Consider the following 14,548-nt stretch of genomic DNA (forward strand, 5'->3'; position numbering starts at 1 on the left):
CCGGGCTTTGGTAACAAATCAAATTTTTGGCAGTCTGTCGTTCGCAAATATCTAAATTAAAGACTTGTATTTATCATATCCATATATATATTCAAATGTTTACTGATATTTGGGGCAAAATTAAAAATTGATAATTCTTTTCATCGATGTATATGTGTATGTGTTTTTTCGCGCAAAATTCTTTTTCGATCGAAATAAGAGAATATATATTATAAATCACATTTTATACACGATGTCTCCGACTTATGGGATCACCTCTCGATACTTTAGGAAATATTAATTTCTGAAAGATCACTGAATAAGCATGTATCCTTGCGGAGTGATAGACGCATCGCTTGAGTCATAGTGTTTAGCGCGTGCCTACCAGACAGTTCTTGCGCGAGCAACCGTAATCGATGAAAAAAGATATTTGATAGTAGTCTGCGCGGATACGTGCTTATATTCAATGATCTTTAAAAATTAATATTTCCTAAAGTATTGCAAAAATTGCAAAACAGTAAAAGAATTTCGACTCAGTTCAGTCGTTCTATCTGTTCACAAGAGGCGATCCTGTAGGCCGTCAGTACCTTGTATACAGGGTGTTTCCAAATTAAATGGCAAAACTTCGGGAGCGTGTAGAGGAGTAAAAAACTAAGAAAAAAAGTCCTATAGACATATGCTCCTTTTTGCTTTGTTTCGCAGGAAATCACGAAAAAAGAAAAAAATATATTTAATTTATTATTTTAATTATTTTATTTATAAACTTTTTAATGAAGATTTTGTTCGAAATGTGCACCTCTTGCAGCAATACAAGCATTGCATCTGTCAAACACGGCTCTTGTAGCAGCCAGGCACTGTTCTTGCGATATTCTGTTCGCTGCAGCTACGATACGATTTCTCAAATGTTGCTCTGATTGAATAGGCGAAGAATAAACTTCTTGCTTCAGAGTACCCCATGCATAGAAATCTAATGGCGTTAAGTCGGGCGAACGAGTTGCCCAATGTACTGCTCCTCCACGTCCAATCCATCGTTGTGGGAATTTTCTATCTAACCAGGTTCTAGCGACTCTGCTGTAATGAGCAGGGCATCCATCTAATTGAAACCACATTTCAGTACGTTGTTGTAATGGGATGTTTTCTAAATAGTCAGAAAATTCATTCTCCAAGAAATTTAGAAAAGGAAGTTTTTAACAAAAACATAAGGTGTGCTGAAACTTTTGAGTAATAGTGTGTACGTTAATATGCCTGTAATATGATATGTCATTAAAATAACATTTTTATAACTACATGAGTATTCCTATATAAATAGTGCAGTAGTTATTTTTTAAATATTACACGAATTTTTTCACATTGTTACGTTTATGTGCAGTCTTATCACTGTCACTATGGACGTCCACAGAGAGGGGCAAGGGGGGCTTATCTTCCCCCTCCCACCTGGTCGAGAGACACGTGTTGAATAAAAGCGCATGTGGGTGGGGTTAAAATTTAAAAATACAAAAATACCCTGGTGAAAAAATTTCGCTGAAATTATTTTACGTTTTGGAACATTTCAGCGAACATTGCTGAAAATTTGTTGAAATTTCACTGAAAATGAATTTTTCAATTAATATATTGAAAAATCATTGAAATTTCTCTGATATTTTTACTGAAATTTGTCTAAAATTTTACTGAAAATGAATTTTTCAACTAAAAATCGCTGAAATTAAACTGAAATTTTTCTAAAATGCTGAAATTTTACTGAAAAATGTTCCAAAACGTGAAATAACTTCAGCGAAATTTTTTCGTCTGAATACAAAAAAAAAATAAAAAATCTTAAAAAACGAAATACCTTCCTCGACATACATCTACCTTGTCGTAATGAGGAAGATTTTAATTAAAAAGTAAAAGGTGTACACATTAGAAATTAATAAGTGATGAAAAAAAGTCATTAACTCGACACTTGCATTGTAGGGATTGTAGGGTCACCAAGGAAGGAAATATTTTGAACATTTTTTCCTTACGCGTAGCAAGACTGTCCCCTCTCCTTAGAAAAAATTCTGTCGACGCCCATGACTGTCACTGTATAAATACTGGACTATTTGGAAGCAAATAGAAGTTGAAGTAGCTGCTAGTTACTGTTTTATCAGTACAATTCTTTCAAACAAGGTTTTGACGTCCTGTAAAAGTCAATATTTGTTCAGATGAGGGATCGCTTGGATGTTACACACATATTGACATAATTGACAATAATACAAACAGCAATAATGTAAGTTCTTATTATATTTATAATGAATTTGACATCGTTAAGAAAGTATCACTTTTATGTTGCATAACAATATTAAGTATAACAATATTGTATAATTGTAAAAAAAAATAGAGAAGGTACAATTTCTTACAAATAATTGTTAGCAAAACTATGATGACAAAATGTTATATTGTTGAAAAATATGACTAAGCGTACGTGAAACATAATAAATCAGCTTTGAAATTGTTAATTTCAAAGTTTTTTATCTTAAAACATTTACAATTTGCATTTAATGCTTAATATTAAATATATTTCTTGGTTTTATGTGTATATAACTGTATATTTTACAAGGTGGTACAATTTTGAACATATAATTTTGAACAAAATAAAAATTCAATTTAAAAAATCAAGTTTACAAAAGTTTATAATTTTATTAAATAGTGAATCTTATTAATTTAATTTTATTGCTCGAAGGACGTTCGAAGATATAGAAGAAAATTTCTGATCTTTGAAAATTAGATTCAAATCTTTTATGTCTTATAGAATTGTATCATGTTTGAAATTGTATAACCATTTCTTACATTTGTAAACGGATTTGAAGTAATTTTGAAAATATTACATAAACTTTTGTTCTTTAATAATGTTTTCATTTAAAGTCTTATCATCATTGCTGCATAATCTTATTGATTTTTTTTTATGTATGCATTTTAAAATAAATTATATTATAGTATATTATAGTATAATTTCTAAATATATTACATTTTTAGAAAGTATTCCCACGTCTTATAAAAATTAATAGAATTTAAACAAGAAATAGTGAATTGTTATTTTATTAAGTTGACATGACTGAGTAAAAATGGAAACAGCAATAGGATTTGAAGAAACTATTACAATGTAGGTGCAAAATTTTATTATAAATTTAAGAAATTATGTTATTTTATCAAAAATATCATAAAATGTTCCTTTATTAATTTGTTACTGTCCAGTACCAAACTAAACAGAAAAAATTCGTAGAAAATATGTTCTACATTCTTGGGGCTGATCATATCGTTAAAATGTATCCAATTTAATTTATGTTTAATTCCAGATATAATAGAAAAGACTTAAGAGACTATATTAACTTTACAATTAATGGAGTGCCTCATGCTGGTACATATTCTTTATATGAAACGTGCAGTTAAGAAAATGAAGAATTCTTCATTGACATCAATAGAAAGCGAAATAACTTAGATTGTGATAAAAGTATTTTAAAATTCAATATTCATATATTATAAAAATCTAATTTGAAACTTCAAAATTTATCAAATATATATTATGACAAAAACCATTACATTCTATTGTGAAAAATTAATTATATGTAAATAAAGGTATTATACAAAAATTTATAAAACTTTGTGAATTATGAGTAACAGTGAGTTTTTTAGAATTAAATATAATAATAGAATTAAATATAAGTTATATGGATAAAATCATAAATTTTACGCCGATTTGTAAAATCGTTTTCAGTATCAGGGAATGGAAACAATTGTCGTGTTTGTATACCGACTAGTATATCCCTCAACGTCTACATTCGCGATTATGCGAAACTACGCGGCACAAAAGCGATGTGTCACGAGGGTGGTTGTGGTACCTGTATTGTGGCTGTGAAAATTAACGGTAAAACAATGGCCGTGAATTCCTGTCTAGTACCGATATTAATCTGTGACGGGTACGTGTGTTAACCCCTTTAGATCCTTCATTATTTGTAGTTTCCAATTTGATATAATTTGTAATTACATCAAATTTGAAATTTTGAACACATTATCCATTGAAATTATTTAGTTCTCTCGACATCATCTGCGATCAGATGTACGTAATAATGTATTGAAAAAATAGTCCAAATTAAAAAATTTAATTTTTTGTATGAATTATTTTTTTAAAGTGCTCTTGAATTAAAAAAACATTTTTTTCCAAGTCGAGTGCCAGATTCATATAGATGAATTTGTGTTATGATATTACTATTATCATTGACATCAGAAATTATTCTTTAAAATGTTAAACTATGTCTCTCTTTATATTTATATTTTAAATTCATTTTTTATTTTTTTGAGCTCATTGAATTGTAGCTAATATTAATATCTCATACATTGGTATACCAAATAATATATTGCAGATGGGATATTTACACGATTGAAGGCTTAGGTAACAAGAGAGATGGTTATCACACGATTCAAGCAACGCTTGCTGACAAAAATGGTTCTCAATGTGGATATTGCTCTCCTGGCATGGTGATGAATCTATATGGGTACGTATTATTAAAATGGTTAATTAATTTGTAAATTAAAGGAATATTGTACTTCAGACACATTTCATTTTTTCTCTTCCTGATAAAATCTTTTCGGAATTGTTGGGTGTTGCAACAAAGTCGCATTAAAAAAATACCCTAAAGAAAAATTAACATACATATAAATATATTATTAAATGAATCGCTATAATCATTAATAATCCAATAGTAAACAAATCATCAATTAAAATGACATGTCATTGAATGTTTGTAAAATAAAAATTTGCATTTGTTGTTTATAATTTGCAGTCTCATTCATGACGAAAAGTTGTCTATGCAGCAAATCGAAAATTCATTTGGTGGCAACATTTGTCGATGTACTGGATATCGTTCAATTTTGGATGCATTCAAAGGATTTGCCAATGATGCACCGCCATCAATGATGAAAAATATCAGCGACATTGAGGTACTGGTATAAAAAGTTTGATTTTTATGACAAAAATTTAATTTTTATTTCGAAATTTCTTTAATTTTATCTAATTATCAAAGATAAAATTTCATTATTATAATAATTATTATTTAATCGTTATTATAAAATTTCCTTTATATTATAATAGCAAGTTAATCAAGACTGCTATGTAAATAAACCAAATAAGTAAAAAAAACAGTCAATTTAGTCAATACTAGAGTAGCTCTTACTCATTCTAACGCGCTTGATACAGTGAGTAGGAGATATGGTAGGAGCATGTTGGAGCATGTTGGAGCTTGCGACGCGAACAAATCTTAGATCTTGGTTTGTATATTATATATACAATATATTTAATAATAACACAGGTCTACAAAAAAAAGTATCCTGTACTGGGGTGGAGAGCTATTCTTATGTATTTTGAGTCGCATAAAGAAAGTATCCTTAAGAAATCTGACATAAAAATAGGACCATCTATGGCAAATTTTCAATCTAGAGAAAAAAAATTGGTCAAAAACCTCGAAATTTGCTTTTATTCATATATTCTAAGACCATTGGCAAAAACTTAAAGTATAACAAAACATATATGTTGTAGGAATTGTACAAGATCAAAACTTGCCCGAAATACAGAGTTCCACGTACAGATAGTCGCTGCGACAAACAACTGTCCCGTGGAAATACGGTGTACATAAAGTTAAAAGACGCGGAATTTTCTAAAGTTTACTCAATCAGAGATGTATTTGAAATATTTCAACGAAATTCGAGAGCTACTTATATATTAAATGGAGGAAATACTGCGTATGGTAATTTTCTATTGAATTGTACCGTTATTTTTGAGAAATTGAAATAAATACTTTCTCATCAAAATAATTTTACAACGAAGATGCTCTTTCTGGTAAAATGAAAATATTAATATTACTGTTACTTAATTAAAGGATCCGTATATGATTATACATATATATATATATATAAAACGTATGCACATATATATCATTTTCATTACAGCCTTCAACAATAATTATATGCTGTGTGAAAATACAATTTTATTAATAATTTTTTTTAAATTGACAATGACCTCTCTTGTGATATCAATATTTGTCGAGATTTACTAAAAGAAAGTAAAAATCCAAGAAGCTTCGATAATTTTAATTACCCTATAATGTCAGATTTGACAGTACTATTAATTTTCACGACAAACTAAATATAAAAAGTAAGCTTTAATGCACATAATATTGTAGAAATTTAATTTTGCAGGTGTTTATCGTTCGAGTAAAAAAGATATCTGTATCGATATAAACGACATTCCAGACTTACGTGATATTCAAATTACCAAGGACTATCTGGTCCTAGGAGGAAATGTGACCATTACCATGGCGATACAGACATTTCAAAAATATTCAACCGAACCCAATTTTAAATATCTAAGTCAATTGGCCGAGCATGTAGAAAAGATCGCAAACGTACCCGTGCGAAATATTGGTAGCATCGCCGGCAACTTAATGATTAAGCACGCGCATAATGAGTTCCAATCTGATATGTTTTTGGTATTAGAGACCATCGGTGCTAAAATACATGTCCTAGAATCACCAAGTAGAAAGCAAAGTATGCACCTTATCGAATTTCTGAAGCTCGATATGCATCATAAAATCATCTACAGTGTTGTATTACCACCGTTATCCAACGATTATGAATTTAGATCCTACAAGATCATGCCTAGAGCCCAGAACGCTCATGCTCACGTCAACGCCGGCTTTCTCTTCAAACTCGATGGCGGTGGCAAAGTAATAAAGTACTTTTACATTGTTTATATAACGTTATTATTAATTGCAATAATTACTCATATTTCAACTTCTTTAAATACTTGTTCATATCTATAATATTACATGAAAAGGTATTGGAAGAACCTAACATCATCTATGGTGGCATCAATAAACAGAGCAGAAATCTTGCCGAAGGATTATTTTACAAGTTTGTGTTAAGCATCAAACCAGAGATCGTAAATACCAGACTTCGTAGCGGAGGCTCTTTGTTAGAACGAACTCTATCATCAGGTATATAAGTTGACAAGAATATTTTTATAAATATACCTTTATTGCTTATGTATTCTTACGTGTTCGAGGATTCAAGTATATGTCTTGCTCCGTGTTAGTAATTTTATCTCATTCATAACACTTAATATTTTAATTTACATTATTTTATTTGTGAATGATGTTCTGATTCCAAATTGTGCATAAAAAATATATCGTTACTCTAGGTACGCAGGACTACGATACAAATAGGGACATATGGCCAGTGAATAAGCCCATAACGAAGTTAGAAGCCATTAAGCAAACATCAGGTGAAGCCCAATATTGCAATGATCTGCCTCCATTTCCTAGAGAAGTATTTTGCGCTTTCGTCCTCACCGAAATTGGTAATGGCAAGATCGAGAATATAGATGCAAGCAAGGTGCTTAAAATGAAGGGTGTAGTGGCGTTCTTCAGCGCAAAGGACATACCGGGAAAAAATGTGTGCATTGCAGCCGTTAGTGAGTTGTTGTTGTTGCCAGAGGATGAGTTGCTGTTTGCTGAAAATGATATTTTGTATGCTGGCCAACCGGTAGGTGTAATTGTCGCGAAGACGCAATATTTGGCAAATGAAGCCGTGAAATTGGTGAAAATTACGTATAGCGAATCTCTGAGAACGAAGCCGGTGATAAGCATCGAGGATGCAATTGCCACGCAGGACGAGACTAGAATCAGGCACAACGCCAACATTCCGGCAAAAAATAAAGGTAAAAATTGATAAAAAACGATACTGGATTTAATATTTTAATTAAATTATTATGCTAATTGATTACAATTATCACAAGAAAATAAAAACAAATATATGTCTCAATTATTGGGAAAAAGAATGAGATTGGTTACATGTTTGTAAACCTGTAAACTAGTACAAATAATTCTTACTAAAATAAAAAAAATGATACACTGGAATGGAAGACTATTTTCTATTATTTTATAGGAAAAAATACTGAACAAGTAATAAAGGGCGTTTTTCATTGCGGCAGTCAGTATCATTACACCATGGAAACTCAGTCTTGCGTGTGCGTTCCTGTGGAGGATGGAATGGACGTCTATCCATCATCGCAATGGATGGATCTCATTCAAGTATCGATTGCGAATTGTCTTAATGTTCAGAATAATAGGTAACTCATTAATCTATTTAGTCAAGCTCATCTATATGTCGAAGTATTAATTCTAGAGTCCGATCGAAGTCATATTTTGACCTCCGGCCGAAACCGAAAACGAATATTCAATTGTCATTCAATTTCGGCCGAAAACGAAACCAAAACCGAAACTTAGATAAGTCTTACTAAAAAAAAGAGAGGGAAGCTAACATTTTTTTTCGGCCAGAGTTGAAATTAACATTTTCGGAGACGGTATTAATTTTATAGAGGCGCGGACGATATGATTTTCAGAAATCATGATAAATTATGTATTCTTTAAAAAACAAGATTTTATGAATATGTAACTATAATATAACAATATTTCATCCTCAACTTTTAAAGAAATCAAATCACAATTATAACTGTGATTTGATTTCTTTAAAAGTTGAGGATTATTAGGATCACATCAACGTTTGTACTCAAATTTTCTTAAGCTTAATCAAGGAGTTAATAATTAAAATCGAACAGTTGTTTTTTGATCGCTGACCGGCGCGTTGCAACTTGTATAGTTTCTATTTACTCATCAAAATTTTCTCTTAATTTCAGCCGAAACCAAAATCAAATCGAAATCTTGATTTTTTACCGAAACTGACTTATCCGAAACGAAAATTTCGGTCAGATTCTAATTTCTTAAATTGTCACATCAATCTCTCTAAAAATGTCAAATTATTTATATCATTGATCTAATCATAAAACGTATTCTATATGAATTGTCCATTATACATATAAGGTCATCTTCTTCTCTCAAAATTGATTTATTGTTATCTATATTCAATGTCTGTATTACATTTATATATGTATTCATTCTTGATGTTTTGATCTATTCCCGACAAATCATGGGAATTAAGAAAAGGTTACTTAGGATACACTCCGAGTTGGAGCAAAATGCACCATTTGTCTTTGTTGTTCACAAAATAATAAAGAAATATAAAATGATACATTATGCGTTTCATGCGTAACTCGGAACGCATTCCAAGACTGAAACTTAAAGTGACTATACTTAAAAAATGAAATAGAAAAAAGACGTTTTCATTTCTCCAATGAAAAGAAATAAATTAAAAAGGGCACCAGAAATGCATTTTGTAAATTAAAATTAGCACTAATCGCGTAAATTTAATTTTTCTAGCATCAATGTGAATGTCACTCGAGTTGGTGGTGCTATGGAGCGAAAATTTCACGCAACGCGCAAATTTCGTGTGCTTGTGCATTGGTATGTTACAAATTGAATCGTCCAGCACGATTCGTTTTGACGATAGAGAGCAATATGCAATCGGTAGGCAAGAGATATTCTACGCGCCAAGAATATGAAATTGGGGTGGACAATGACGGAATTATTCAATATCTCAACTCAAAACATTGGAGCAACTGCGGTTTCAGTTTCAATGAATCACAATCTGCCAGTGTGGTTGACAGCATGAAAAGGTATCGAATATAGCATAAATACGAGTAGTAGATATATAAGCCCATAAATATGTAAGCAATTTGTAACAACTCTGTATGAAAAATACAGTGTTTAATATGAATAATTTGTTAATATTAATACTTTCTATTAGATTTTAAATTTGAATGAAAAATTTTTTAAGTAGAGATATATATTAAAATTAATTAAACCTCTTGTCTAATTTTGATTAGAACTTTGCACTAATTTTACTAAAAGAAAATAAATATTATGATATTAATTTAAATAAAGTTAAGTTAATTAACCATGATAAAATAATGTCCTAAAATTGCCTAAATCAAATTTGGAAACATTCTATCGCGATTAATTTTTTATTTTATGTATTATTTTAATGCTTACGAGCGCAATTTCTAGTTATTTGTAGTTTTTAATTAGTTCATATTCACAATCAGTTTATTTTATCAGTTGTTCCTATGCGACCGATTTTTGGACGTTCAATGGATTTGACGTACGAACCGATATACCGTCAAATACGTTTTGTCGGGCACCATTCAATACGGAAGCAGTGGCTATGATCGAGAATATGATGGAGCACATAGCGAGAGTGACGAAAAAGGATCCAGTAGAGGTCAGATTGTCGAATATGAATGATGTAGATAAAACCGTATTAGAAACTATGATAAAGGATTTGTCGAAGTCGGCAGATTATGAGGTGCGGAAACGAGCCGTTGAAATCTTCAACACTCAGAATCGTTGGAAGAAAAAGGGAATTGCCATCGTAACAATGAAATATCCATTATTCTATTTGGGGCAATTCAACGCAATGGTGTCTGTTTGCGCTCGTGATGGTTCGGTTTGCGTGACACATGGCGGAATTGAAATCGGTCAAGGGATAAATACCAAGGTATGAAAATTATTTATTTAAGCTAGTTCTTTCACTCTTTTTGTATGATGATCGGTTAAGCCGTTAAGTTAATGAACAAAAGGCATTTAATAAGAAAGAAAATCCATTTTAATAAAATAAAATATTTACTTTAAAAGAAAATCGTAACTGAAATTGATATTTGATATTTCCGGATTCTATACATTGTTTTTTTAATACATATTTCTTATATTTTGAATAAAATTAACTATTTGATAGATTCATTTACATACAAAATAGTTAGATACGATTTAATATAAATACGACGCTTTATATTTTTAACTAATTAAAAATAATTCTTGTCTTATATATATAGATTGCTCAAATGGTAGCTTACAAATTAGGGATCGCTGTGGAATTAATCTCCGTTAAACGAAGTAATAATTTAACAACACCCAATAATATAATTACAGGGGCTAGTATGACTACTCAGTCCTGCGGATACGTAAGAATTCAAATCATCTCTAGACAAGAAAGTTATCGTAACTGTCTAATATCGATACGATTCTCCATGAAATGAATTGTTAGACATAAAAAATCTGTGACATGTATTAGCACAAAATTAATGAAGACAGAAGTATTTATCAAAATATTAGATTTCTGAAAAATCTAAATGTATACAAAAGGTATATAAAAAAACCATAAACGTTTCGTCTAAAACACTTTTAGACACCTCAATCGATAAGAATCAAATTGATAAAGATCAAGCGTTATAGTTTTGAGGGGATGTATCATGAATGTATCTTGAATCAGAGACTGGATAAACATAAAAGAATATGGGTCTTGTATTTAACAATATATTTCAAGAAGAATTGAATTGGTTTCGGACAGTTATGACAGATGATCTTTCATCAAGATTTTAAAAAAGACGACATGAAATATACACAACGTCAAACCTAATGAGAATTTTCGAATCGAGATATCGATCATTCAATTTATTTCAGGCAGCAATTCAAGCCTGCAAAGAGATTTTGAAGAGACTTGAACCGATAAGAAAAGAAATGACAAATCCGACATGGAAGGATCTCGTTTTCACAGCATATAAAAAAGACATTGATTTATGCGCACGTTACATGTAAGAATCATTAAGTCATATTTGAAATGTCAATGATATCATACAAACTTGTCATAAAGCACTTCAAAACATTTTTCTAAAGATATTGTACATTCATTCGGAAGAAACAATTGCCATCACAATCTATTATTTGAAATAAATAATAGATTGTGAAAAAATGCAGTTTAAATATTTCAATCGCATTTCTCATAATTACAGAAGTAAGCATATTTACCATTTATATGTGTCTTCAATACAATTTTGATAAATAAAGAGATTAAAATTTTATATTTATAAAATGGCAGATGTATCTTGATATTAAAGGAATCATTATTTATTGTACATAACTTATCTCTTGGCAGGGTCAAGGCAATAGATGACATGAAGCCTTACACCATTTATGGTGTCACCATTGCCGAAGTAGAGATCGATGAATTGACCGGCGAGCATATTATCAGAAGAGTTGACTTGATGGAAGATGCCGGTGTAAGTCTGAATCCGAAAATCGACGTCGGCCAGGTGGAGGGAGCTTTCGTGATGGGACTAGGATATTGGACTTTTGAGGATCTGGTGTACGATACTAAAACAGGAGTATTAACGAATGACAGAACTTGGGTACGTTATCTTCATCTTTCGATACATCTGTTATCACCAAGACACAACTGCTTCACCGAGAGAGAGATTCCTGAAAATAATTAATTTATTTAAAGTATTCGACTCTTCCTCACAGAATTATAAATCACCAGGAGCGAAGGATATTCCTGAAGATTTCCGCATATATTTATGCAAAAACTCGGTCAACCAATTCGGTATGTTTGGTTCAAAAGGTGAGATTGAAATCCTTTCATTTAAACTACTATTTACTATTAAAAATAAAACTTAAATATTTTCTATATATTTTTTTGTGTGCAAATGAGTCGATGAGAGCAGCAAGAAGACAAATCACATTTATCAAATTTTTTAATACTAACAAAAAATGTTCAATTATAGTTTCAATGAAAACACTAGTAAAATTAGATCCGGAATTTAAATATGACATTCTACAATATTTGTAAAACATTCCTGATTCCTGAAACATTCGTCCGAAATAAGAATCATAAATTTCAAATTCGCATTCAAATTGCACCCTATCTATAAAAAAAAATTAAAAATTTTATAGAATGCTATTATGCTTCATTTATCTTAAATTATGTTAAACAATAATTATCTCTTTTCAAATTAAATAATATAAGATAATTTACAAAAGACAACTTCGAATACACTTGACTTAAAACACTGACAATTATTTCTGTTGACTATTCTTCAAAGATTAGTCGTTGGTCAATCGAAAATTTCATCAAAAAAGATTTGACATTTCGACAAGTTGCATTCTATTTTATTAAATTTTAAATTTTACTAATGTTAAATTCAAGCTTTTTCTGTACTCATAGCTCATTTTCAACATCTACTTTATGCCTTAAAAATCTAAGACAGATACATTTGCATATAAAACGTAACTCCCATTTCAAGATAAATGAGAAGAAGAACTTTTTTTCGAACGAAATTGGATTTATCTTTCGGTATTTAACGATTTAATTGAAGAAATCGTAGAAATTTTTTTGAAAAAGATTCAAACCCGTAAAAATTTAATCAATTTAAAAATGTATACTGATGTGTAAAATTTCTAACTTAATTTAAAAAAACTGTATCATTTAAAAAAATTTAATTATAATTTTAATAAATCCACGTTAACCATATAAAAATTAGAAACATTAAAGAGTCGATTGCTGATTAATTGTGAAATATGTATCTTTGTAGCAACCGGTGAATCACCGCTTTGTATGAGTTGCGTAATTCCGATAGCGATCCGCAAAGCACTGAATTCCGCTAGAGCGGATGCAGGGAATATGGATGAGTGGTACCGACTGGGTAAATTTTAAAAAGAAATATATTTGTGTCCTTGTGATAATTTAACGTACAATAATTACTTAATACATACTTCAAAAATTTTCTTCCTGCAGTTAGAATACATAAGCATACTTACTTATAAAATATTATTGTAATAAAGCATAAATATTATACAATATACATAAACATATAATTCGTGATGTTTGCAGATGGACCGTGTACTACGGAACGTATACTTCTAACTAGTTTAACCAGCAAAGACAACATGGTGCTTTGATAATGAAAACCGCTTGCTAATAAATCGAAATTTAAAATAAATACTATAATAGAGTTGTCATTTTAATTGCTGTATCTGAAATAAATTCAAAAATTTTGTATATATAAGAATACATGTACACAGTATAAGGAGAGTGTTTTATAATATGTGGACATACATTCAAAAATAAATTTAAGGCACAATAGATCCATACAGACATCTGTCCTACTTGACATTGTTTATCATTTACAAACGTTTTCGTACATCATTGCGAACTAAATTGGGGTCCAAAGACAGTGTTTATTGGTAGTCAGTAAGAAGACGCGTGAACGTGAGAACGTGTAGTTGCATTACTGGAATTATAACGAGAATTAGTGAAACACGTACGAATACATAAAAATTTTAAATTATTTTTAAGTTCTGAATTCATTTCTGATATTATGCACAGCACTATACAACAGTCTGTGTAAAAAAAATATATATATACACATATATATAAATATATAAAAAAATTAGAAATTCAAATAAAAAATATTCCTCCTTATTTGCTAATCGCAATTTCATGCAAAATATTTTTACTAAAATTTTTCTTTAATAATATGTGCGAAATTTACGTTATTTATATATTAATGTAAATGTGCTTGTTTCACACACATTTTCATAAATGTGAGTACATTTTTAAACACTACGGATTCGCGCGTAGTTATATTGAAAACATTATACAAACTTTACATCACGGCGACATATTTATGCACAGAATAACACTGCTGCATAATTATTAACTACCAGTAAAAGAAATTGTAGTATCAATCCTGGCGAAAATTTTTCTCAGAATTTTTCATATAATTTTTCAGAATTTCTATATAAATTTATAACTTTCTCATATTTCTTGT

At 30.1% G+C, this 14,548-nt stretch overlaps 1 protein-coding gene across 1 annotated transcript; it reads left to right on the forward strand.

The window, feature by feature from the left end:
* The first annotated feature begins 3,023 nt into the window (after nucleotides 1–3,023).
* LOC108723126 (xanthine dehydrogenase/oxidase-like) lies at nucleotides 3,024–13,687 on the forward strand. The gene is given in 19 exon segments (XM_018448625.1): nucleotides 3,024–3,097; nucleotides 3,291–3,352; nucleotides 3,710–3,911; nucleotides 4,356–4,487; nucleotides 4,776–4,932; nucleotides 5,528–5,735; nucleotides 6,187–6,713; nucleotides 6,824–6,983; nucleotides 7,187–7,705; nucleotides 7,933–8,116; nucleotides 9,264–9,295; nucleotides 9,298–9,559; nucleotides 10,002–10,440; nucleotides 10,775–10,903; nucleotides 11,403–11,533; nucleotides 11,875–12,127; nucleotides 12,243–12,339; nucleotides 13,310–13,420; nucleotides 13,609–13,687. Coding segments are annotated over 19 exon segments (3,711 nt in total). The 5' UTR covers nucleotides 3,024–3,059; the 3' UTR covers nucleotides 13,677–13,687.
* The last annotated feature ends 861 nt before the right edge of the window (nucleotides 13,688–14,548 follow it).

This window comes from Mycetomoellerius zeteki, unplaced genomic scaffold (genome assembly GCF_001594055.1).
Source record: "Mycetomoellerius zeteki isolate Tzet28-1 unplaced genomic scaffold, Tzet1.0 scaffold223, whole genome shotgun sequence".
NCBI classification, from domain to species: Eukaryota; Metazoa; Arthropoda; class Insecta; order Hymenoptera; family Formicidae; genus Mycetomoellerius; species Mycetomoellerius zeteki.